The sequence below is a fragment of the Mercenaria mercenaria genome, chromosome 16 (assembly GCF_021730395.1).
Source record: "Mercenaria mercenaria strain notata chromosome 16, MADL_Memer_1, whole genome shotgun sequence".
Lineage (NCBI taxonomy): Eukaryota > Metazoa > Mollusca > Bivalvia > Venerida > Veneridae > Mercenaria > Mercenaria mercenaria.
The window spans coordinates 23177764-23204182 of NC_069376.1; the positions used below are offsets into that span (position 1 = coordinate 23177764).

Below are 26419 nucleotides of genomic sequence, written 5' to 3' on the forward strand. Positions count from 1 at the left end.
TTTCTTTAAAACACTATAAAATTGAAGTCAGTTTTAGGGGTTATTTCGAGTAGGAGACATTAACAAAAGGGGCAGAAAACCTGGCAAGGCATATTTACAGCTCCAGTAAGGGAGCGTCACACTGTCTATAGGCAATACTTCTATCTGCAGACACCACTAAATATTAGTGGAACAGCCGAATTCATATCTTCTCCTTGATGAGTGAATATTTTAAACAAGACAATACAACATGTACTGACAGTTTGCTGCTTCTGAAGTCACAATTCAGTTGGTTAGTACACACAAGAGTGGGTCTATGTGAATGGATCTTGGTAGCAAATTTGAAGAAATTATGCGAGAAGAAGTTTTCTTCGGATAGGCTGTTTCCAGTAGCTGAAGGGTATAGAAGACCCAAGTTTTATCTTTATCTTGGTTAGTCATTGCATATTATCGCTAAGTCTGTTTCAATGTAATGCTCATTTCAATAACAAGGGCGGTATCCGCTCGATTGACAGAAACAACGAGGATGGTATCATGGTACATCGTCAGAGGTATCCCTTTTTCTACATAATGTCTTCGAAATACACGCTCTAATTTTACTGTGCTTCCATTTTTTTGAAACGAAAGCAATGGCTAACACAAAGAATGCCTGCTTTTCATTTTCTTAACAAAATTTCTTATTATAATCCTAAATAAGACCATTATTTATGAAAATAGATAGCATCACCTTAAAATATCTTCATTTTCGCGACAAAAAAAAACGTATTTTTCACAATTATTCATATCATATGAGATAGAAATTTGACATCGATATAGTTAAAGTATGGTCTTACACATTCAATTCTAAAACTTTTCAAATCTGCAGTAAAATACGGAATAAATGCCTGTTTTAGGTGTGAATATCCAGTACACATACATGTATATCAATCACACAAGGACGGTATCGCTCACACGAATAGGTAGCCGAATGACCAGTGTGCGAACAGTTAGATTCGAATGAAAAAGCAACCCATGTTTGAAGTGAAATGGCTCAGAGATTAAGTTATAACAAAAAAAAATTAAAAAACAACAACAAAGGTGTCGGTATTTGAAAGGTGTCGGATTTAGCCAATCTTACTCTATTCATTTAGAAGAAATATTTTTACATTATATTTAAGAGGAGAAATTGGTCTGTTTTGTCATATCTGCTAAATATTCACAAATTAAAAGACATCGGCAAAAATTTCTCTATATAATCTTTTGCTCACAGATTTATCAGCTGGTTTTCTGGCTATTTTCAAGGACAACCTTCCACGATACCAGTTCAAAAATAATATAAGCCGGGGTCATTCCTATAATGGGGAGAGGTGAAGAACCGTCATTTGCACTCTTGTTTTGGTTAAGATGGACTATATTGCATCCAGTATGGTTGTTTTGTGGTATTAGTAAAGAGGTAATTCAATGGTATCGAGTACAACACGGAATTCAGCTGGACTCGAATACAGCAGTGATAATCCATATCTTTTTCACACAGCGGTAATAAAACTTTTTCTGTGGTTATATTTAGGAAAAGTCGAAAGTATGCAGAGGCGACATCTATAGAACTGTTGCCCTCGGCCTCTAGCGACAATAACTATATTAAATTATAATCACTACCATACGGTTAGTTAACTTCATTGCCTAGTAAGTATTCCTCATTGGCAGCTGCTTCCATAACAGCGGTGTGAAGCAACCTCTTTGCAACAAACAAGCAACCTCGGCAACCTCTTTGCAACAAACAAGATTTAGAGGACTGAATTACTATCTTAATTTGAGTTACATTGTAACACATAGAGGATATTAATACGATTCAGTGTAGGAAACGAGTGAACAGCAGACACGAGAGCAACCAGTGAAAATGTAAGACGTGCTGTTCATAGTGAAAGATACTTTTAATCACGAGTGTAAAACAGACACATTTTCTTTTATTTCATGTTTTGCGAAAAATATAATTGGTATTTTTCATTGGGAAAATTCCAGATCTATTTCACTCTAATTTTCACTAAAAACATTAATTAATCTTTCTTTTTATTAATAACAATACGTTATTCAAAGAGGGTTTTCTATCAATTTACACTGTGAAAACGCTTTGGCCCTAAATCATGAAAACATTTGAAATCTGATTTGATATACTCGCAGTAAGGGTGTGGTTTAGTGTTTCATCATTTAAATAAACTGACGGATATCTATCTCATGGAAGCGAAGACTTAAAATATCAATCTAGATTATTACATTTTGATTTAACAGCGGGACCATTCTAAAGCAAACACCGTTGGTTAGTCCAAATTTGTTTGTTAGAGAAGTTTAGCACATCACAAAATTTGTATAGTACATATGCAAGCAATTTTATGTAATTTCTAAAACATACCTCGTTCCATATTTACTCTCAACTAAAATATAACGACTCTATAGTTTTCACTCGATAAACTTGAGTGAAAACTATAGAGTCTTAAAACTTTTGGTACCCCTTAGGGTAAATACTGTGTTAAAATATAACGGTTGCTTATCTAGAACGCTGCTTTTCTGCAGAGAGTAATTAAACAATAAAGACTTGACAAAAATTTCTGACAGTTTTATTTCAATTCAAATGTATTAAAGTAACGGATCGACTGGTTTCCTTCAGGCTGAAACGAAAAAAAGAGTCCAGTTACATACGGTAAAGCACTTGTAATACTAAACGTAACTTGCAAGATCGGATGCTATCATAAAACTCTAGGTGTGCCTTAGACATTTTTTATTACATACACTTTACAATTTTTCTAACTCCGCGAAAGATCGGACGAAGTGGTAAAGTTATAACATTGTCTGACAACGAAACCATGGATCGCGAGTTCGATTCCCCTCACTTCCAGCTAGAATTTACTATTAGAGATCCGCCCATATGGATCACAGTAGGTGAGTATATACGTGCACGCACACACGCACACACTCTACAATAACGTCCTCACCATAAACATACTAAACCTGTAGACTCGGTTAATACGCTTGAACTGGGATATGTTACATAGTCATTTGTAAAACACAAGATTTATAACAATAAAGATTATATAACATGGTTTATATTTAGCTGATTATCAGGAATTTAAAGATAAGTTTTAGATTATTTCTTATAACCTCGTAAAGAACTATGAAAAAAAAACATTACCACAAGATTAATTTGATGAAAATCAATAGCAATATGGAACTCAAAAATAGTTGATGTGGTTTTTTAGCTAACATACCTATGTGTATTATCAACCAAAAATTGAGCACCGGCAACGTCCGTCATAGCAATGCCAGCGGTGGTCTCCATGGTTACAGTCTCCGTGTGCAGCCTTGCATGATGAGGATCCATCACCTGTGCAACTGTAACTGTTGCCTGCAGAGAAATGTATTGAGTGAAAGATCAATTAACATTGAGACTGAAAGTATGACGACATCATACTGATGTCTCGGATGCTGCAGGTTTATAAAAATTACAGAACAGTAAAGTTATTTCGCTAAGAAATGTCTATGCTTTCTTGAGAAATAGTAAAAAATCAAAGCGACTTGTTTTTCAGGGGAGCTCATGCAGACGGTTTTTAGAAAGATTACTGCCGCTTGATGTTTTTTGCTTCTGACTACGTCCTTGCAAGAACTTCAAGTATGTTCTGCACCAGGGTGGCCAGCCCACGTGACTTTTTGATATCGTACACACGAGGAAAATCGCAGGATTTATTTAACATTTTTGTTTGTAATTTTCCTTGTTACTTGGATTTTGATAAATAAAATTCGCCGAAGACCGAAAAAATAAGTGTTTTTTCTCGGCACAAAACGTCTGCCACTGTTACACAATACGGTATCCTAACACATCACCCAAATTCCAGTGTACGTACGTTATCTACTCATTTGGTACGTCAAAAACATTTTGGCGGAGTGTTTGAGAAAAGTATCAAGAATTTCTGGCTGAGCTATGTGGCGAAGAAAGCACCCATTTTCCTGTCTTCGACGCTCTTTATTAAAGTCTGTCAAGTAATGAGGAAATTATAAGCAAGATGTTACCTGAATCGAACGATTTTCTCCGTGTTTACGATACCGAAAAGTCACGTGCATTGGCCGCCCTGTTCAGCACCACTCTACATAAGTTTATGTATGATAATTTGTTAGTTTTTTTTACGTGCCGCCAGTAAATAATGATATTTTTTTAACTTTATTAGTGTACGTTTCTCATATATCCTCAGTTTTTTATAATATGCATAAATACTTTCTGTTTAACATGTTACATGCTAAAATGAAATGGCCCCGTAAGCCACTGATTAAGGTAACAACGGTGTGATAAGTTCACAGAGGGAAGTTGAGAGTAACCAAAAAAGTATGAATAATGTTACTGTTGTTTGGTATGCACGTGCAGACGTTGTCACCACGTCCGTAACAATCTAGGGTGAAGTTAGCTCCACACACAGTTAATTTACAATCGCTGTCGTGGTTACAGTATTCGGATGACACTGAAATATATAGCATCGGTTGCGTTAAATCAAGGCTTTTACATATGACAGATGAAATAGGAGAAATATATAAAATCTGAACTGTACATAATGACTGCGAATTGAAGGTGTCATTAAATTGTGTTTTTTTCTCGTCTCCTATCTTCGAATAAATTAAGAAAGTTTAAGCACTGTAAAAGTGTACCGCGGCGAACAATATAATGTTCTTGTAATAAATAATATATCAATAACATACCAACATAAATGCTGATTAAGAGTGTGAAAGCTAGAAGAATCTTCATCTTGCGTATACAGTCTAGATGTTGTTCTACACTAAAGAGCCAAACAAACTTTCCTCTACTTTTCAAGTGTGCTCAGGGGGCTACATTGAGGACATCTAAAAGTAAAGCCGCAATCATATTTTCAATGATAAGCGAGCTTGTAACAAATTACATGTCCACTGATAAAAATGTCGTACAAATTACTGAATCATGCACTAACCATCTAGTTTTGTGAAAATATACATCATTAAAACAAAAGTAGTAACATGATTTTGCATAGCAGTGTTACTAGCAGCAGTTGTAACATTCTGTTAAGTTAAATAGCATGGTGGTTTCTCGAATAGATGTTTTGAATTTTTTTGTCCATCCGTACGATCTCTAGATTTGCTAAAGAGACCGTATAACAGTGATAAAACATTTATCTTCAATAAATTGCTGACTACCATAGGACTGAGGTATCAAAATGAAAAGTCTTTAAAGATGTATTTCATATTTTCGTGTTATGGACTGATAGAGATAATTCTTCTTCGCTGGCCTTTCAGGCTAGCCACACTTTTACATACTTTTACAATTTCGTATTAAAGATCTGGCCACAATATAAGAAAGAACGCTTATGCAATGCTTATTTAACCTCATATATATAGTTATATTAAAACAACAATAAAAAAATGAAAATACTAAAATATTCGAACAAAATGCCTGTCCGTCTGTGTGATATATGGATGACTAAAAATTACTAACATTACTAGGATAAGAGTTCCGTGTATGGGTGTTTTACACCTGGCACGCTAAAGAACCAGGGAAGCTTCTGCAGCTGGATCTTGCACTATCCTCTGACTAACATTACCTACAGTCTTACGGAGGCGTCGCCCATGTTGGTTACCGGTGGCGACTATAATTTAGCTTACATACAAACAAACAAGTCGTTAAAACGAGCCCCGAAACATTTCCACTTCTTGCGAAAATGTTCTTATTTCTTCATCAGTTCATGTAGCAGCGTGTTTAAGGTAATCCGATGACCGATTGTTATGATATATACGATTGAGGTAAACATGCCTCTCCTTTATGACTAAGGTGTAGTAAAGTTCAAGCCCACTGGTCATGGTCATAGATCAAAGTCCACTAATATTTTCAAAATTCGATTTTCTTATAGGAATTCCAAGTGCCATCGGGGTAAGAAGAGTAAGTGCTGTCATCCTGACTATCCTTGGGTCGAGCCAGCTAAATCGAAACCAGCACCCTGTCATATACTAGTTGAACAAATCTGGTCGCCTAGCGTGTCTTTATCTTACTGAAGTTCACTTAAAGTAACTCTTCCGGTATCTCCATGTTTTACCTGCCTTAGTACCCTGTTTTAGCTCAAATCTGTCAAATTGTGAACATGACCTACTATACCTAAACGTCAGTGTACAATAAGCGGACTACCGGTGCGTCGCGACATTTCGGTCATCAATATGTCGTGCGTCGTATCATACCGTATATGTTATCATCAAAATGCTGCGTGTAACGAAATTAGCTTTGACCGTCGTACCCCTTTGACAGATGTAACAGTATACTGTAATATTGTCGGCTAACGTTTAGTGTTCAATGTCGCGTTTAAGTTGTGTCGCAATCTTCACTTGACACTTTTGTGCATTTGGGCAGCTGAATATTTGATTTCTTCGTGGTATATTGTTCCACTGTATATGCCAAAACGTTTCGGAGGTGTGGCGACTTGATTAAAAAGTAGATCAATGCAATGCATGCGTACTACACGCGTTGTATGTGCCAAAAGGTGTTTGAGGGAACATTGTTCACTAGTACTATTTAATTATTCATTATTGTGTAGGGTTGGGTAGCATACTTAAGTTCTAAACCCATACGCCCTCAAGCTCGGGGAGAAAGAATTTCTCCGTCACCATGCAGATATACCGGAAACTGATAACAGCACAATATATTACCTAAAATATCGCATTATGCTGCTCTTCTGTATCATCATTGCACGTGTAAACTCATACACCCTCACCTCGAGGAGAACGATTCTATCTATTTTATTTCAACATAATGTGCATAACATAGCCATAAAATATTGAATTCCCAAATAATGGTGCAATCCTACAAGATCATAGATAATTATATGCAAAGACTCTTTTTTTACCGTTTCAGCCTTCGGGAGCCCCTTGACAGCGTGACTATTTCAATTAGGGACAATCTTATTTTGACAACGGTGGTCACGTTTAGTATTTATCTTATCAGGTCATAGACGGTTTTGCTCATGTCGCAGTTGTTCTATAAAATTAGCCCGCTTTCCTGTTGCAGACAATATATGCAAAGGAAAATATGCTTAACCACTTTTCTAATGCATTCACACCCTTTTAAGACACCAAGAGTTTTTAAAAATAAGTTAACGTTGTAAAAAAAGTTTGGTAAAGATACGTGTTGATAAGTTTTCGCTAAAAGTTTTAACCTAAACTAAATACTAAAATGTTATAATTATTGCACAAGCTGACATACTTGTGTGACGTCGTCGGAGAGAAATCCATTACATGTAGTTGGCATTAGGGCAGAGACCGCTAATTTAAAGAAGTACAGGGAATCTACTGGCAATAAGGTAATCGTATACCTGGGACTGATAAGATAAAGGTACATGGGAATTAGATAATCGTATACCTGGGAATAAGATAATCGTATACCTGGGAATAAGGTAATCGTATACCTGGGAATAATTGAAGGTAATCGTATACCTGGGAATAAAGTAATCGTATACCGTTTTTTGTGTATATTTTTTTTCCTGCTTTTTCGGGGGGAGGAGGTTAACGTCGCACAAACACAATTATGGGTCATTTGGCGACTTTCCAGCTTAGATGGTGTAGGAAGACTCCATGTGCCCCTCCGTACATTATTTCATCACGGGCGGACACCTGGGTAAAACTACTGACCTTTCGTAAGCCAGCTGGATGGCTTCTTCGCATGAAGAATTCAACGCCCGCCCCGAGTGAGACTCGAACCTTCATCGGTGAGGGGCAAGTGATTTGAAGTCAGCGACCTTATCCAGTCGGTCTTATACCTGTGAATTGGGTGAATAATGTAATCGTATACCTGGGAATAAGGTTATGTACCTGGAAATAAGTTAATCGTATACCTGGTAGAAAGGTAATGTTTAGTCAGTTCTGATCGGTCAGTAATGTAAACAAACTCAAGAGGTGATTATTATCCGAATTTGAACCTATTTAGTGCGATTAGAGTGTTTTGGCAATAAAAAAATATTTGCTGCATTTGATGTATATTGAAAAAAGAATATGAAACGGTTTTCAACCGCAATACCAACAATGTGAACAGGGTGTCATGTCATTCTCGCAAAAATACTCAAAATGTCACAATTCATATGTTTTCATAGATAGTTCTTGAAAAAAATGTGATTAGATATACAGTTTTGAATTTATGGAAGCCGTGCACGTCAAAATATTATAATAATAATGGAAGTCTATTGGTACTCTCGAAGTATACGTTGGAGACATTGGACTTATTGACTTAGTCTATAATATTTTGGTAAAAAAAGAAGGAATTTTGGTATTTTCAGCAGGAAAAGAGCAGAAGCGACAGAGCCTCGCATTTCATTAAGTTTTTTTTTTAACAAATTCAACATGAAAAGACAGACACGTAATATCCTTTATTTAACGAAGGCCTACAGCCGTTTTGAAAATTGATTTGAATTTGCTTAAACGTTTTGAAATATGCATGTGGACATCTAAGATTCGATCGTTTAATTTCACTGCTCTACCAGTGGCTAGGCAAGACAGTAAGAACCATCACTTTTTATGCCCCGCTTCGAAGAAGGAGGGTATATTGTTTTGCAGACGTCGGTCGGTCGGTATGTCGGTCGGTCCGCAGACCAAAGTTTCCGGATGAGAACTCAAGAACGCTTGGGCCTAGGATCATGAAAGTTGATAGGTTGAGGTTGATTATGACCAGCAAATGACCCCTATTAATTTTGAGATCAGTAGTTCAAAGGTCAAGGTCACAATTACCTGGAACAGTTAACCCGTTTCTGTATGATAACTTAAGAACGCTTGGGCCTAGGATCACGAAACTTAATAGGAAGGTTGATCATTACCAGCAAATGACCCTATCAATTATGAGGTCAATAGGTCAGAGGTCAAGGTCACAGTGACCCGGAACAGTTAAACCGTTTTCGGATGATAACTCAGGAACGCTTGGGCCTAGGATTATGAAAGTAGTTAGGGAGGTTGAACATGACCAGCAGATGACCCCTGTTTATTATGAGATCAGTAGGTCAAAGGTCAACAGTTAAACGGTTTCCGGATGATAAGCAAAGAACGCAAGGGCCTAGGATCATGAAGGTTGATAGAGAGGTTGATCATGAACAGCAGATGACCCCTATTGATTTTGATGTCAGTAGGTCAAATATCAAGGTCACAGTGACCCGGAACAACGGTTTCCGGACGATAACTTGAGAACGCTCATAAAAGTTGATAGAGAGGTTGATCATGACCAGCAGATTTCCCGGTTGATTTTGAGGTCAGTAGGTCAAAGGTCAAGGTAACATTGACCTAGAACAGTAGAACTTCTTTTTGCCGAATAAATAGAGAATGCCTAGTCACAGATCACATTTGATACGAAAGTCACTTATGACTTGCAAATCCCATAATTATTGATTTGAGGTCAGTACGTCAAACGTGTAGACTGAGTGCACAATGACCAAATACTTTTGTTCCTTGTGCAGTTACTGAATGCATCAATGGGAGTGTGGAGGGGGGCATTTCGTGTTCTACGAGCTCTTGTTTACATTAGTGAAAACTGATTGGCTGGCTGGCTGGCTGGCTGGCTGACTGACTGATAAAGAAAATGCATTTACAAACATAGAAAACATAATATCTTGGCGCTTACACACAAATAATCTAAAGTTAACCAACAATGACTTAATATTGTTTTCGTGTGGTGTGTACTTAAACCTTAACTCTGATCGATGAAAATCTACAGCTTTAAAAATTCAGACATATTTTCTAAGATTCTAAATATATTTTTGTTGAACAACTGCTTTTCTAACTGATCTTGTGTCATCCACCTGATGCAAGCAGAAATATACCCTGTATCGGTGAACATTGATGGTATAAAGTATTTAAGGATTTGAGAGAAGTTCCCGACATACTACGGTACCAGTGACTATACGCTTTTCTGCTGGTTGCAACGTATTGAAGGCTGAATGATATTGTTTCTAAGAGGAGCAATTTTGGCTGTTTCTAAAGTGTAATATTGCAGCTATGACATAACTCAGTCAAAAATTCTAAGTGTTTATTCTCTTACGCATAATTGTAAAAATGGCAAGTAATAAAGTTGAAATTAATAAAATTTAAGTTGAAAAAATACTTACTTTTGTATTGTAACTGTGATCTAGTTCAGGGTAACCAGCCCAGGTGACTTTTCGGTATCGTACACGTGGGAAAAATAGCTCGATTCAGGTAACATTTTGCTTCTAATTTGCTTATAACTTGGCATAGTGTAATAAAATTCAAAGCATCGAAAACAGAAAAGTAGCTGCTTTCTTCGACACAAAGCGTTTGCAAGAAAATCTTGATACTTTTCTCAAACACTCCGCTCAAATGTTTTTTTCACAGACCGAATGTGTAGATAACGTACACACTTGACTTTGGCGAAGCAGATGTTTAATGCTGAGGATTTGTCCTCGGCTGGAGTGGCAGATGTTTAATGCTGAGGATTTGTCCTCGGCGCTTTTAAGTTTATTAAAATCCATCAAGTAACAAGGAAAAATTGCAAACAAAAACGTTACATAAATCCAGCGATTTTCCACGTGCATACGATATAGAAAATGTCACTTGTAATTTAATACTAATTAGTTGAATTGATTTTTAAAAAATAAATTACCGGTACCACCTTTTAATAGACTTGTTATTTATTTAAAAAATTTACCATAATTTTATTATTGCGATTAAATTAATCACATTTTAACATAACCAAACCAGAATCTGTTTGAATCAGAAAAGACAGAGAATCAAAAGATAGAAAATCAGTTTAACATATTTCGTCGTGCAAATCTTGGGGTTGTTTTCACGATTCTCTAAAATTTAGTTAAATATGAGTATACTTTTGCAGGTTATATAAAGTCGATCTAATAATTATGTAGATTCTTGGTAAAATTGCTGTTTTTCCGTAGTTACTTTTGTTTTGTTTTATTTTGTTTGCAACCAGTCTGGTTTCCCGCAAAATGTCGATATTTCACGTGCAAAGCGTGTTACTTTAGCAAACGTAAACAATAAATGGATAGAAGCTGGAAAAAAAGCTGAGGTAATTGCTTAAAAATATTGAAAACATTCATGTTGTATAAGGAATTAATCAGTTGAAATGTTATTGTTTAATTGCTACACGACAACAACAAAGAAAGAAGGAAAAGGACACCTTTTATCATAAACATGTTGCTTATTCCGAAGATTTTTCTGCAGGTCTAGGAAAGTGGAGTATTTTCAGATTATCTGTAAATTTACAGATAATTTATAAATTTACAGATTTTTCAATCTGTAAATTGACAGATTGTGTGTATGAAAACTGATGAAATTACATTTATCCTCAAAACCGCAGCTTGGAATTAATTGGTTTATGTACAGCATGCATAAATTAAGGTCATTTGTGGGTTTCAGCCATTTTTGTTGACTTTGAGTTTTTGGCATTTTAAGAAAAATCAAAGTCAACAGAAATGACTGAAAGTTACAATTGACCTTTATTTATACATACCATAAGTAAATCAATTAATTTCAAGCTGCAATTTTGTGTCTAAATATAATTTTAGCAGTTTTCAAACACTTGATCTGTAAATTTACAGATTGAAAAATCTGTAAATTTATAGATTATCTGTAAATTTACAGATAATCTGTAAATACTCCACTTTCCTAGACCTGTTCTGCCTAACATTCTTTTTGTGTTTGAGTTGGGAGTGGGGGAGGGGCGGAGGGGACGTGAAATTTAGATTCGCCCCCTGTCCGTACGTCTGACGAGCAAATGACCGGACATATGTTGAGTACTGCGGGAATAGGTAAAGGTGTATTCTACAGGTCTAGGAAAGTGGAATATTTACAGATTATCTGTAAATTTACAGATAATCTATAAATTTACAGATTTTTCAATCTGTAGATTTACAGATTGTGTGTATGAAAACTGATGAAATAACATTTATCCTAAAAACCGCAGCTTGGAATTAATTGGTTTATTTACAGCATGCATAAATTAAGGTCATTTGTGGGTTTCAGCCATTTTTGTTGACTTTGATTTTTTGGCATTTTCAGAAAAATCAAAGTCAACAGAAATGACTGAAAGTTACAATTGACCTTTATTTATACATACCATAAGTAAATCAACTAATTTCAAGCTGCGATTTTGTGTCTAAATATAATTTTATCAGTTTTCAAAGACTTGAGATAATCTGTAAATACTCCACTTTCCTAGACCTGTTCTATGAAATACAAAAAAAAAATTCATTCGAAAGGACGTCCGTCCGTATTTAACCTGAAGCCATCAACATATGAAAAAATCCGAGGCTAGGAAGTTAGCGTTATTGAAACAAATATTTGCCAAATGTTTTCATGCAAACCTCTATATTTTTCAGATCTCTTTCGTCGGAGACATTTGATTTTTATATTTAGACGACTGCATTGGTTCTGACTGAAAACAGAATGGTCATCCTGTTGGTATGTGATTTGATCTGAAGTTTATACTGTTTATTACAGCAGTCTTCAAATTAATGTAGCTAGGAAAAAATAGTGCGTATGCTGTGTTTTCTTATGAAGAATGGCTATCTTCTGTCGCACGCCGCTTAGGGTCATGACTGTAAGAAACAGTCGCAGGTCAATTTCACAGGGGCCGGTATCATGCGTGTAAGAAACATTCGCAGGTCAATTTCACAGGGGCCGGTATCATGCGTGTAAGAAACAGTCGCAGGTCAATTTCACAGGGGCCGGTATCATGCGTGTAAGAAACATTCGCAGGTCAATTTCACAGGGGCCGGTATCATGCGTGTAAGAAACAGTCGCAGGTCAATTTCGCAGGGGCCGGTATCATGCGTGTAAGAAACATTCGCAGGTCAATTTCACAGGGACCGGTATCATGCGTGTAAGAAACAGTCGCAGGTCAATTTCACAGGGACCGGTATCATGCGTGTAAGAAACAGTCGCAGGTCAATTTCACAGGGGCCGGTATCATGCGTGTAAGAAACAGTCGCAGGTCAATTTCACAGGGACCGGTATCATGCGTGTAAGAAACAGTCGCAGGTCAATTTCACAGGGACCGGTATCATGCGTGTAAGAAACAGTCGCACGTGTAAGAAACATTCGCAGGTCAATTTCACAGGGGCCGGTATCATGCGTGTAAGAAACAGTCGCAGGTCAATTTCACAGGGGCCGGTATCGTGCGTGTAAGAAACAGTCGCAGGTCAATTTCACAGGGACCGGTATCGTGCCTGTAAGAAACAGTCGCAGGTCAATTTCACAGGGGCCGGTATCATGCGTGTAAGAAACAGTCGCACGTGTAAGAAACATTCGCAGATCAATTTCACAGGGGCCGGTATCATGCGTGTAAGAAACAGTCGCACGTGTAAGAAACATTCGCAGGTCAATTTCACAGGGGCCGGTATCATGCGTGTAAGAAACAGTCGCACGTGTAAGAAACATTCGCAGGTCATTTTCACAGGGGCCGGTATCGTGCCTGTTAGAAACATTCGCAGGTCAATTTCACAGGGGCCGGTATCGTGCCTGTAAGAAACAGTCGCAGGTCAATTTCACAGGGGCCGGTATCATACGTGTAAGAAACAGTCGCAGGTCAATTTCACAGGGGCCGGTATCATGCGTGTAAGAAACAGTCGCACGTGTAAGAAACATTCGCAGGTCAATTTCACAGGGGCCGGTATCATGCGTGTAAGAAACAGTCGCACGTGTAAGAAACATTCGCAGGTCAATTTCACAGGGGCCGGTATCATGCGTGTAAGAAACAGTCGCACGTGTAAGAAACATTCGCAGGTCATTTTCACAGGGGCCGGTATCGTGCCTGTTAGAAACATTCGCAGGTCAATTTCACAGGGACCGGTATCGTGCCTGTAAGAAACAGTCGCAGGTCAATTTCACAGGGGCCGGTATCATACGTGTAAGAAACATTCGTAGGTCAATTTCACAGATGCCGGCATCATGCCTGAAAGAAATTGTCGCAGGTCAATCTCTCATTCAATTTGAAAAGACACCCGTGTAATTTCCTCTATATAATGAAAAATGTGCATGTATATATCAACAAAAACTTTAAAATAAGAAGCATTTATTTGTATGTTAGTGTTGATTATATTTCAGATAATTTTCATTATTGTACAATGCGCTACTTGCAGTCTACATGGAGCTGACATTTCTCCAAACAGGTAAGATTTCAGTGTAACATATGTATGGCAACATTTCTATTGTGATGTAACGCTTATTGTTATTTGGGAAATAGATTTTAGTTTTGCGTGCTTTGTTGGCAAATAAAACACGGTTTGGAGTTCAGATGCGTAGTTATCTAATCATGAAGGCCGGAAAACTAAAATCTATTTCCATTCTAACACGTTCGAATTACACCAGGAAGTGATATTGATCCGGAATTAAATGCGGTTTTAAATACCAGGGAGTAAATCAAAATAGCCAAAAGTAAGTCATTTTGCAAAACGAGTTCTAATCAACAAGACAATTGACGGTAAAATCCAAATGTTTATATGAAAGGAAAATCTTAAAAGTGGAGAATAAGTTTTAAGTCATACCGGCACAAATTAAAGTCGTAAGTCAACTTTATTTCTTTCAAACACAGATGAAGAGGATCTTGGATCTTAGGCCTCCAACAAAGTCAGAATGACAGAACCCTTGTGAAACAGAATATTACAGCAAGGATGGAACTCCAATGCGTCTATTTCTGTATTCGTATATGACTGTTTTGGTTTAAACAATATTTTATTCAGTATAATAACAGTTGTTACAATAACACATATATCAACATTAAGGATTGAGTAGGGAGCTATATTAGCATTTTTAGAAACTCTCTCCCTATATGACTGTTTTATATCTTCTATACTCGTTACTATGCTTAAACTGTCATTTTGTATCCGGCAGTTGAAATAATGTATGAAAAGGCACCCGGGTCAAAATTCTAAATATTACATTTTCCGCATACAATTACAGAACTTGAACATGGCCGCAGACATGTTGCATGTAAACCGGTGAAAACATAGTTCAGATCAAGTTAGTATGTTTTCAGGTTTAGTCTCCGGAAGTTGTTGCAAGAAAATGTTGGTGGTTTTGCTAATATCACAAACGCAACGACACCTGCATCTACACCAGTACAGAGGCACTCACTGGCTATCCTCCAAGTTGTAGGTGATGAGGGGCTAGTTAAAGATAAAGTGTCAACCAATGAGAACATTCGATTAAGAGTGAAAGCTCTTACAAAACCAGGTAGTTTATCGTTATCTGAATGACAATAAGGTCGGGGTGTAACAGGGGAGGGATTTTAAAGATTGTATTATCCACACGGTATTCATCTATATAGTGTGACGGGGGAGGGATTTTGTTAGAACTACATTGTATTATCCACACGGCATTCATCTATATAGTGTGACGGGGGAGGGATTTTTTTTAGAACTACATTGTACTATCCACACGGTATTCGTCTATATAGTGTGACGGGGGAGGGATTTTTTTAGAACTACATTGTATTATCCACACGGTATTCGTCTATATAGTGTGACGGGGGAGGGATTTTGTTAGAACTACATTGTATTATCCACACGGTATTCGTCTATATAGTGTGACGGGGGAGGGATTTTGTTAGAACTACATTGTATTATCCACACGGTATTCCTCTATATAGTGTGACGGGGGAGGGATTTTTTTAGAACTACATTGTATTATCCACACGGTATTCATCTATATAGTGTGACGGGGGAGGGATTTTTTTTAGAACTACATTGTATTATCTATACGGTATTCATCTATATAGTGTGACGGGGGGGATTTTTTTAGAACTACATTGTATTATCCACACGGTATTCATCTATATAGTGTGACGGGGGAGGGATTTTGTTAGAACTACATTGTATTATCCACACGGTATTCATCTATATAGTGTGACGGGGGAGGGATTTTGTTAGAACTACATTGTATTATCCACACGGTATTCATCTATATAGTGTGACGGGGGAGGGATTTTGTTAGAACTACATTGTATTATCCACACGGTATTCATCTATATAGTGTGACAGAGGAGGGAATTTTTTAGAACTACATTGTATTATCCACACGGTATTCATCTATATAGTGTGACAGGGGAGGGATATTGTTAGGACTATATTGTATTATCCACACGGTATTCATCTATATAGTGTGACAGGGGAGGGATTTTTTTTAGAACTACACTGTATTATCCACACGGTATTCATCTATATAGTGTGACGGGGGAGGGATTTTGTTAGAACTACATTGTATTATCCATACGGTATTCATATATATAGTGTGACGGGGGAGGGATTTTGTTAGAACTACATTGTATTATCCACCAGTATTCATCTATATAGTGTGACGGGGGAGGGATTTTGTTAGAACTACATTGTATTATCCACACGGTATTCATCTATATAGTGTGACAGAGGAGGGAATTTTTTAGAACTACATTGTATTATCCACACGGTATTCATCTATATAGTGTGACAGGGGAGGGATATTGTTAGGACTACATTGTATTATCCACACGGTATTCATCTATATAGTGTGACAGGGGAGGGATTTTTTTTAGAACTACATTGTATTATCCACACGGTATTCATCTATATAGTGTGACGGGGGAGGGATTTTGTTAGAACTACATTGTATTATCCATACGGTATTCATATATATAGTGTGACGGGGGAGGGATTTTGTTAGAACTACATTGTATTATCCACCAGTATTCATCTATATAGTGTGACGGGGGAGGGATTTTGTTAGAACTACATTGTATTATCTATATGGTATTCATCTATATAGTGTGACGGGGGAGGGATTGTTTTAGAACTACATTGTATTATCTATACGGTATTCATCTATATAGTGTGACAGGGGAGGGATTTTGTTAGAACTACATTGTATTATCCACACGGTATTCATCTATATAGTGTGACAGGGGAGGGATTTTGTTAGAACTACATTGTATTATCCACACGGTATTCATCTATATAGTGTGACAGGGGAGGGATTTTGTTAGAACTACATTGTATTATCCACACGGTATTCATCTATATAGTGTGACAGGGGAGGGATTTTGTTAGAACTACATTGTATTATCCACACGGTATTCATCTATATAGTGTGACAGGGGAGGGATTTTGTTAGAACTACATTGTATTATCTATACGGTATACATCTACCTCAACAGAGAACTCAAGGCAACTCTGACGGTCAATCACATTTAAGCAACTTTTTATGACAAAAAGATCCATTACATAGATTTAGATGTCTAAAAGAAATATATATTTCATTACAATTTATGAAATTAGTTCCGTCCGGAACTGGAACGAGCATATATGCCCCAAATATACTAAATATTGATCAGTCAAACGCGAGCCAATCACATCTATAAACGCATATTATAATCGGCAGCCTTGTTACATTAAGATAAAATTGTCTATTGACTATAAACGTTTTTATAAACAACGTAACTGCTATAATTTTCTAAGTGTAGTCATAAAATAAAACACTTACTGTAAGATGATATCGATGAAAATCCAAGTTTACAGATCTGGCAAAGGTGATACTTCCCTCATTATCGTACAATAACTGTGTCCTATATATTATTGACAATGGCTGAGTGGTCGCTGACCTCAAATCACTCGCTTCTCACCAATATGGGTTCGAGCCTCACTCGAGGCGTTGAATTCTTCATGTTAGGAAGCCATCCAGCTGGCTTATGGAAGGTCGGTGGTTCTACCCAGGTCCCCGCCTATGATAATATAACGCACGGAGGGGCACCTGGGGTCTTCCTCCACCATCACAGGTGGAAAGTCGCCATATGACCTAAATTGTGTCGGTGCGACGTTAAACCCAACAAACAAACAAAAAAATCATTGACAAATATGTTCATTAGGTTATACTTTGGTTTAAATCATTAGTCCCATCCCGATATGGGAGCGTGTATTGCATTTCATTCACTTTTTCAAAGCTACTTTAACTGCTACCAGTTTGTTTGATCGAAATAATAAATTTGACACCAATCTGTAGAAATCCGAATAACTTATTAGGGAATCGATCTTACCGATTTTCGTCGCGAAGCGACGAAAATCGGGATCGAATCCCACTACGGTAACATACAAGGGTATCCAAACAACACATACTATCCAAATAAAAAAATATGGAGTTCCGGTTTAGACCATGGGCGTGCGACGACCCCGATGAAATTCGGGATATCACGGTCTTCGTTAATGTTAATAAGCGTCCGTCAGATCAGTAGGCGAAACGCAATATCCGCACAATAAGATGTCTGCGACTCGAAAGAATATTCAAAGTAAGCTGTTAATTTTGTTGCGTCAGAAGCTTATCAGCCGGTAACGTGACTACACTGATATAATTTGTGATACAAACATGCTTTATTCAATACTGAGTAGCATTTTTAAACGGCGACATTTTGAACATTTTTATATTTAGAGTGAGAGTGGATACACGTTACACTGGCGCCGACATTTTGAAAATTTAAGGAAACAAAAACATTCTCCAACGAGTTCTTCAGCTCGGGGAATGAGAGAATAGATTCACCTTTGTGTCGCTTTTCAGATCGTATTTAATTCCTTTCCGGTACTTTAGTTTCTTTGAACTTCTTTGTTACTAAGCCTATATTGAATTTTTAAAATTAAGAAATCCGTGATTTTACTTGCAGGCATGACTGATTAATGGAATTATTTTACTTTTATATAGAATATGGACAGCACTCCATTACAGCATGTGCATGGTTGGACCTGTTGACATTTTAAGAAACGTGAGTAACTAACTTTCCATTGTATAATAATAATGTAAACACACCCCACCCATAAAAAGCATAGAAATTCCTTATTTTTTACATTTTTATTTATGCATCAATTTGAAATGGGCCTTTTAGATTATTATTTCTTAAGGCTCACTGCATGTATACACAGTAATTAAGTTTAGCTTATGATTCTGCCGATAAGCTGTGCTCGCTCTAAATATAGCATTATAGGGAATCGGATCGGCTTATAGAAAAAAATATAGATTTTAAACAGGCTGGTAACATTGCCCGATCGGGCTTTCGACATAAAAACTAACATTTTTTGAAAAATAGTAAAGATATTTCTTTCAAACTTGGTTCATCTGTTCATATGACACAAATTAAAATAAAAATAACTTGGTTGCCTTCAGTTTTGGTAGAATTATTTCCCCTTTTCAGATTTTTATGACGCATAATTTTTGAAGTCCAAAAAATTATGTGTTAATGCATTACATTATGCTATTGGTGTTTGTTTCGTATATTCCACACTCATTTGACACCGTGCAAATTGTCAACAGTCGAGATAGCGTTGATAAGCGCAACTTGGCGCAGACATGCAATTCGGCTCGATCTTTCTTTGGAATATATGTAATAATGTTTACATGTGGTACTGATACAACCACATTTTAAAATAAATTCGTATTGATACATCCACATTGTAAAATAAAGTCATATCTGATCCCTAACAAGTTCGTAATTACAAAAATACAGCCCTTACCTGGAGTTCTGAAGCATGCTCGATTAGTTGGTCAGAATTATGAAGGAATTGAATTCAAAATGTTCCATAAATGCAAGAGTTTAAGAGTTAGTCAGAACCATAATCATGCAGAAGATGACTTTCACAAATCACAGGGCTCAAATTTTGGACTCGCTAAATGCAAACTTGTCAATTTCATGGAATGCAAGTTAAGATAAAAATTTCACACAATTTATTTTGTAAATACAAATAATAGTCAAAATTGTTGCAGTTTTTGATAATGTTTGTAGATTCGCTTTCATTTGAGGATAACAGAAAACACAACATCTTTTTTGGTTAGCCATTTTTTGTTGAATGAATTACTGATTATAAAGAAATGTAGAGGTCTATCTTATAATTAAATCTAGAACGCAGGCTATCTTACTAATTCGTACATGTATACAGTTGAATCGCTATTTATAATATTAGGTACGAAAATTTGCCTTGTCGTAGTTTCAGCCAGTAGTTAAGTTACGCCATCAATGATGCGTTCCGAATTACTTTGAAGGTCATTTTGAGTTATAACGCACAAAATTGTACACCAAGGAAAACCGTGCAAACAATATTGATGTTCTAGCATGATTTTTTAGGATATTCTAACATTCTTTATTGAAAGTCTAAATTTGCAAGTAGATTTCAGATTAAGCAACAAGAAAAAAAAGCTACATGCTAAAATTTGCAGTACGTTGGTCAAAAAAGTTAAATTTGAGCTCTGCAAATGCAAACTGAAGCTGCTCACATAACTTTTTGGTCAGATGCATTCAGTTCCTGTTCTCCTAGGAATCCCCAGTCGAGCATGTCCCAAACAATATAATGAAGTATTTTGAGGGTATGAGCTAGACCAGACCTTTGTTTTATGGTTCAAAATTCAGCTTTAAGTTCGGGCATGAGAAATTGGTGTCAGGCTTGGAAAATTTTCTATCTGGTTGCCAGCATGGTTATATATAGTTGAAATCTGAATTTTGTACACTGCACACATACTCAAATATGTTTAAAGTTATATGTTTATTAATCATGACCGTCAGATACCAATAAACAATTGTAGCATTTTGTCGGCTCCTGTGCTCATACTAAACTGAGGAAGGCAGAACAGATTCTTCTAGCTGCTTTACCAGTCTGTTTTTGCCTTTTCATGATACCGAGCAAAGTGAAGGTCATAGACCACCAAGTCAAAAAGGTACCTGGAATTCACTGGCTTAAAGTAATGTTCATACCTGTCAAGACACACGCATTACGCGTGTGCCACACACATTTCGGCCTTAGATCACGCTCACACACCTACTATTCAAGGTCACACACATGTTAAAGAAATAAAGCAATCAATCGTTTTTTTTCGTAGAAAATTATTGAATCAAACATGCAAGGTGACGTTGACACAGTGTTTTTATACCGTATAATACAGCTTTTACATTCACCGGTGCAACATGTTATTTCTACCGCATGAATAAACATCACAAAAAGTCATGCAGGGAGACTATTCAAAACCAGATCTATTGTGTGTTAAAAGTCTAAATTTTCTATGTGAGGGCGTTTCCGGCTTTTAAGGATCATCGCCCTCCAGACCCTCACGAGGGAAACTTTCCCTTCGAACTCCGATCACACTTGTGGCCTTTGTGGAGCCTTGACAGCTATGAATGTTTGGCTGTTCTGGCTGGTCAGTCGTGTAAACAAACCTACTTATACAGTGACTTTTCTTTTTTCAACCGCATTTACTTCGTTTCATTATACATTTTGACAAAATTTGCTACTGTTTTATTTTCATTAAAAAAAGTTTTATTGAAATTTTTAACCGCATTTACTTCGTTTCATTATACATTTTGACAAAATTTGCTACTGTTTTATTTTCATTAAAAAAAGTTTTATTAAACAAATTTCTCCCGCCATGCCAATGATATAATTGGGGTCATCTTATTGGCATTAAAATTGATAAACTACAAAAAGGATGTTAGCTCTTAGACCTTTGAAATTTCAAAACAGCTGGTTGTCCATGTTTTCTTAATTTAATGCTCACCTTTCACTATTTTCAGGCATCTTGGTCTATTATACAGAGTATTGTTGTACTGCTCCAAAGTGCTTGTTGACAGACTGAAACCACTTGCTTGCGGCTCATAAGGTATTTCTATCTTTCTGTTTCTTTATTATATAGTTGCAGCTGTTCACCATGGGAAGCAGTTTCAATCATTCAAAAGGCATGATATACTGTATACAAATCAGTATTTGTGTGAACAGATTTTTGCGATTGAGTCCGTGCATAGAATCAAATACCAAGGAACATTAGGCGTAAAAAAAAATTGTCTGTTTCCTGTATCCTGACCTACCATAAATTTTTGGCCGACCATAAATGGACGGTCCGTCCGCCTTTGTCTTTGAGAACATTTTTTTCAACATTTTTACAAAAAGTTGCAAACTGCACTTTTTATGCTTTAAACATGGACAGTGATGTTATAAATCAACTTACTGATGCTCTAGAGGCATAACCCCCCTATTTGTATTCATTTTTTGACACAAAAATAATTTCCAAAAGTCTCCCTAAAAATAATTTTAAAAAATCCAAAGAAAAAGTTTTTCCGACCTACCTACCCTAATTTTTTTTTAGCATGTTACCGGAAACAAATTTTTTTTTAGACCTTAGTAAAGACTCCATTTCATTTTCTTGATGATAAAGCATTTCTGGACAAAACCATAAAATTTGATACATGTATGCAAATTTAAACAATTATTAGCTCGATCACCTGTCACAGGGTGACAACATGAGTTGATGTCCGTCATGTGCCAACAATTTGTAAAAATCTTCTTCAGAACCACTGGGCAGATTTACACCAAACTTCACAGAATGATCATGGGGTGGTCCTCTTTCAAAATTACCCAAAGAATTTAATTCCATATAGAACTCACCGAAAAGAAAAACTTTGAAAATGATTTCTTGTCAGAAATTGTTAGCCGGCAGGGCTTTTCATCCTTATATGACAGTATACAATTATCGACTTTTTCATAGGTTGATATCAGGATTTATCAACTCGAAAAGAGTTATATTCACCGAGCCGATATCAACCTATAAAAAAGTTAATAATTGTTTTATTACATGAATAAATGTATAGTCAGTCTTGTTATTACAATTATTGTATCTTTAATAAAGAAATAAGGAATAAATTTAGACCAAATCAGGTTGATATTGGTTTTCCAAACACCTACTACAATCTATTTTTATTTTCGTACTATTTATAACCCAAGATAAGTTGATATGATATGTACTCATTACTTTTCGAACCATTTTCAGCCAATGAGAGAAACAATAGAATACACTCATGTAATAAAGGCCTATATTCGGCCCCTTCCCAATCCAAAAATATTGCATTTTTTCCCCGACATCCCAAAATGCAAGGTAACATTTCCCAAAAATCACATTAACAAATGGTTCAATTTTATTTACATTTTAGTGTTACCGGAGGAAGCGGTTCTCAGATATTGATTTTTTAGCTCACCTGTCATAAAGTGACAAGGTGAGCTTTTGTGATAGCGCGTCGTCCGTCATTCGTCCGTGCGTCAGTAAACTTTTGCTTGTGACCACTCTATAGGTCACATTTTTCATGGGATCTTTATGAAAGTTGGTTGGGGTCTCTTTTTATCAGTTTACAATATTTGATTTCTGTTTTACAGGTTCACTTCTTGAGAGCAGGCAGCTACAAAATGGAAGGTCAACAAATCCAGTATACTTGAAAAGCAAGAAAGAAACACCAGAAAATATAAAAAGACAAAAGAACAAGGGAACTTTAATGAAAAAAAAACTTTTAAGGATAGGAATTCAGGATTTATTTAGAAACTAAATATATTTTGAGAACAACAGTGTTTGACTAAGCTCTGTTACTTTAAGAGATAATGTATTATCACATTGGTTTTGTTATTGTCGAGCCCGCTTGCGGAAGCGAAGACATAGTTGTCCAAATGTCTATTCGGGGGCCTCCGTGGCCGAGTGGTTAAGGTCGCTGACTTCAAATCACTTGCCCCTCATCGATGTGGGGACGAGCCTCACTCGGGGCGTTGAATTCTTCATGTGAGGAAGCCATCCAGCTGGCTTATGGAAGGTCGGTGGTTCTACCCAGGTGCCCGCTCGTGATGAAATAATGCATGGAGGGGCACCTTGGGTCTTCCTCCACCATTAAAGCTGGAAAGTCGCCATATGACCTATCATGTGTCGGTGTGACGTAAAATCCAACAAAAAAACAAAAAAAAAATGTCTATTCGGTGTATGTGCGTGCGTCCGTCCGTCCAGATTTGTTTGTCTGGACCATAATTTGGACATGCATGGAGCAATCTTGTTTATATATGGTATGAATGTTAACCTCAGTGAGACGGAGTGTCATGCGCAAGCCCCAGGTTCCTATCTCAAAGGTCAAGATCACACTTACAGGTCAAAGGTCAAATTCAAAAATGACTTTGTCCGGAGCATTTCTTCTTCATGCAAGGAGGGATTTTGATGTAACTTGGCACAATTGTTCACCATCATGAGATGGAGTGTCATGCGCAAGAACCAGGTCGCTAGGTCTAAGGTCAAGGTCACACTTAGAGGTCAAAGGATACAAGAATGACAACTTTGTCTGGAGCATTTCTTCTTCATGCATGGAGGGACTTTGATGTAACTTGGCACAAATGTTCACCACCATGAGACGGAGTGTCATGCAGAAGAACCAGGTCTAAGGTCAAGGTCACACTTAGAGGTCAAAAGTCAGATACAAGAATGACATTGTCTGGAGCATTTCTTTTTGATGCATAGAGGGATTTTGATGTAACTTTGCACAATTGTTCATCATCATGCGACGGAGTGTTATGCATAAGATCCTAGAATTACTTCCCTTTGTTGTTACTATAAATAGCTTACATTTGTAACTTGTTTATTACTGGTCGTAGGGAAAAATCAAGACCACTTTTTTGTAGTACAACATGCATGTTACATCCAATTTTCAGGTGTATTTTGACCTATCTCTGCTGGTGCGGATTTTTGTGTGGACTTAGAATTTTTTTTTTTTTAAATTTTACGTTCCTTTGTTGTTACTGTAAATAACTTATATTGTAACTTTTTGCAATCTCTTTTATTTGGCATAAATGTTTGCCTCAGTGAGACAAGGAGTGTCATGCACAACTCCCAGTTCTTTTGACAGCTGGCGGGCTTGACATATTGCCCGTGGGCATCTAGTTCTCATATTTTTTATGAGATTTTAAAGAGAATGTTCTGTTATACCCCCATATAGTAAGCTTGTCTGTCTTTCAGTCAGTAGGTTTTCATGGCTTCCAGATGATAACTCATGAAAAGCTTGACCGATTTAAATATTTTTTGGTACATAGTTACAGGTCAAGTTCGACTTTGGGGTCAGTAGGTCAAAGGTCAAGATAACTTGCAAATGCTTTGGCCTGGGATCATAGCTTTTGTAACACAGGTGTAACATGATAAAATACAGGTTGTTTGAATTTGAGGTCAATAGATCAAAGGTCAAGGTCACAGTGATTTTGAACAGTTTAACCGTTTCCGAATGATAACTTGAGACCTTGAGCCTAGGATGATAAAGTTTGGTACACAGGTGTCACATCATGAAATACAGGTCAAGTTTAACTTTGAGGTCAGTAGGTCAAGGTCACAATAAGGCAAAACAGTGAAATGTTTTTCAGATTATAACTTGAGAATGCTTGAGCCTAGGATCATGAAAATTGTTAGGGAGGTTGATTATGACCAGCAGGTGACCCCTAATGATGTTGAGGTCAGTAGGTCACAGGTCAAGGTCACACTGACCTGGTTCTTTAAAATGATGCACGAGGGGCACCTGTGTCTTCCTCCACCATTAAACTGGAAAGTCGCCATATGACCTATCCTGTGTCGGTGTGATGTTAAATTCAACAAAATAAATAACGGTTTTTGGACAATAACTTCAGGATGCTTGGGATGAGAAACACAAAATTTAGTACAAGGTTGGTCTTGACCAGCACATTACCTGTATTGATTTAGAATTCCAAAGGTCAGGCTGACCCGGAACATTTATACCTTTTCCATACAACAACTTGAGAACACTTGGGCGGAGGATCATGAAACTATGGAGATTGAATTTGAGGTCATTAGGTCATAGCTCAAGAAAATGCTGCTTTGTTATTGGCTTAGTTCTTTGATAAGGCCATATTGTGGAGGTATAATTCGTCACTCCTGTGACAACTCTAGCATTTAGCTCACCTGAGCACAAAGTGCTCAAGGTGAGCTTTTGTGATCGCCCTGTGTCCATCCGTCATCAACAGTTTGACTGTTAACACTCTAGAGGTCACAATTTTGACTTAATCCTTATGAAACTTGGTCAGAATGTTACCCTCAATAAAATCTTGGACACATTTAATGTTGGGTCATCTTGAATCAAAAACTAGGTCACCAAGTCAAATCAAAGGAAAAGCTTGTTAACACTGTAGAGGTCACATTTAAGACTATATCTTCATGAAACTTGGTCAGAATGTTAATCTTGATGATTTCAAAGTCCAGTCTGAATCTGGGTTATGTAGGGTCAAAAACTAGGTCACTAGGTCAAATCAAAGGAAAAGTTAGTTTACACTCTAGAAGCCAAATTTAAGACCATATCTTAATGAAACTTGGTCAAAATGTTAATATTAATGATCCATAGATCAGATTTAAATCTGGGTCAAGTGGGGTCAAAAGCTAGGTCACCAGGTCAAATCAAGGGAAAAGCTTGTTAACACTCCAGAGGTCACAATTTTGGCCCAATCTTAATGAAACTTGGTCAAAATGTTACCCTCAATAAAATATTAGACAAGTTTGATATTGGGTCGTCTAGGGTAACCAGGTCAAATCAAAGGAAAAGCTTGTTAACACTGTAGTGGCCACATTTATGACCATATCTTAATGAAACTTTGTCAGAATTTTAATCTTGATG

The 26419-nt window shown here is 36.9% G+C and overlaps 1 protein-coding gene and 2 long non-coding RNA genes across 3 annotated transcripts in view; 2 read left to right on the forward strand and 1 right to left on the reverse strand.

The window, feature by feature from the left end:
• Positions 1-2554: 2554 nt before the first annotated feature.
• On the reverse strand, positions 2555-4830 carry LOC123541085 (uncharacterized). The gene is made up of 4 exons (XR_008367780.1): positions 4696-4830; positions 4344-4460; positions 3219-3355; positions 2555-2621 (listed from the first exon to the last, which is right to left on the reverse strand). It is a non-coding gene; the product is annotated as an uncharacterized LOC123541085 (long non-coding RNA).
• A 7505-nt stretch (positions 4831-12335) lies between these two features.
• LOC123539613 (uncharacterized) overlaps positions 12336-26419 on the forward strand; it is a 28062-nt gene continuing 13978 nt past the window's right edge. Inside the window, exons 1-3 of the mRNA XM_053526375.1 lie at positions 12336-12417; positions 14062-14126; positions 14993-15189. Coding sequence (XP_053382350.1) covers positions 12403-12417; positions 14062-14126; positions 14993-15189 — 277 coding nt within the window. The 5' untranslated portion in view covers positions 12336-12402. The remainder of the gene's footprint in view (positions 12418-14061; positions 14127-14992; positions 15190-26419) is intronic.
• Positions 18279-25290, forward strand: LOC128549531 (uncharacterized). Its single transcript, XR_008367781.1, has 3 exons — positions 18279-18736; positions 21527-21612; positions 23157-25290. It is a non-coding gene; the product is annotated as an uncharacterized LOC128549531 (long non-coding RNA).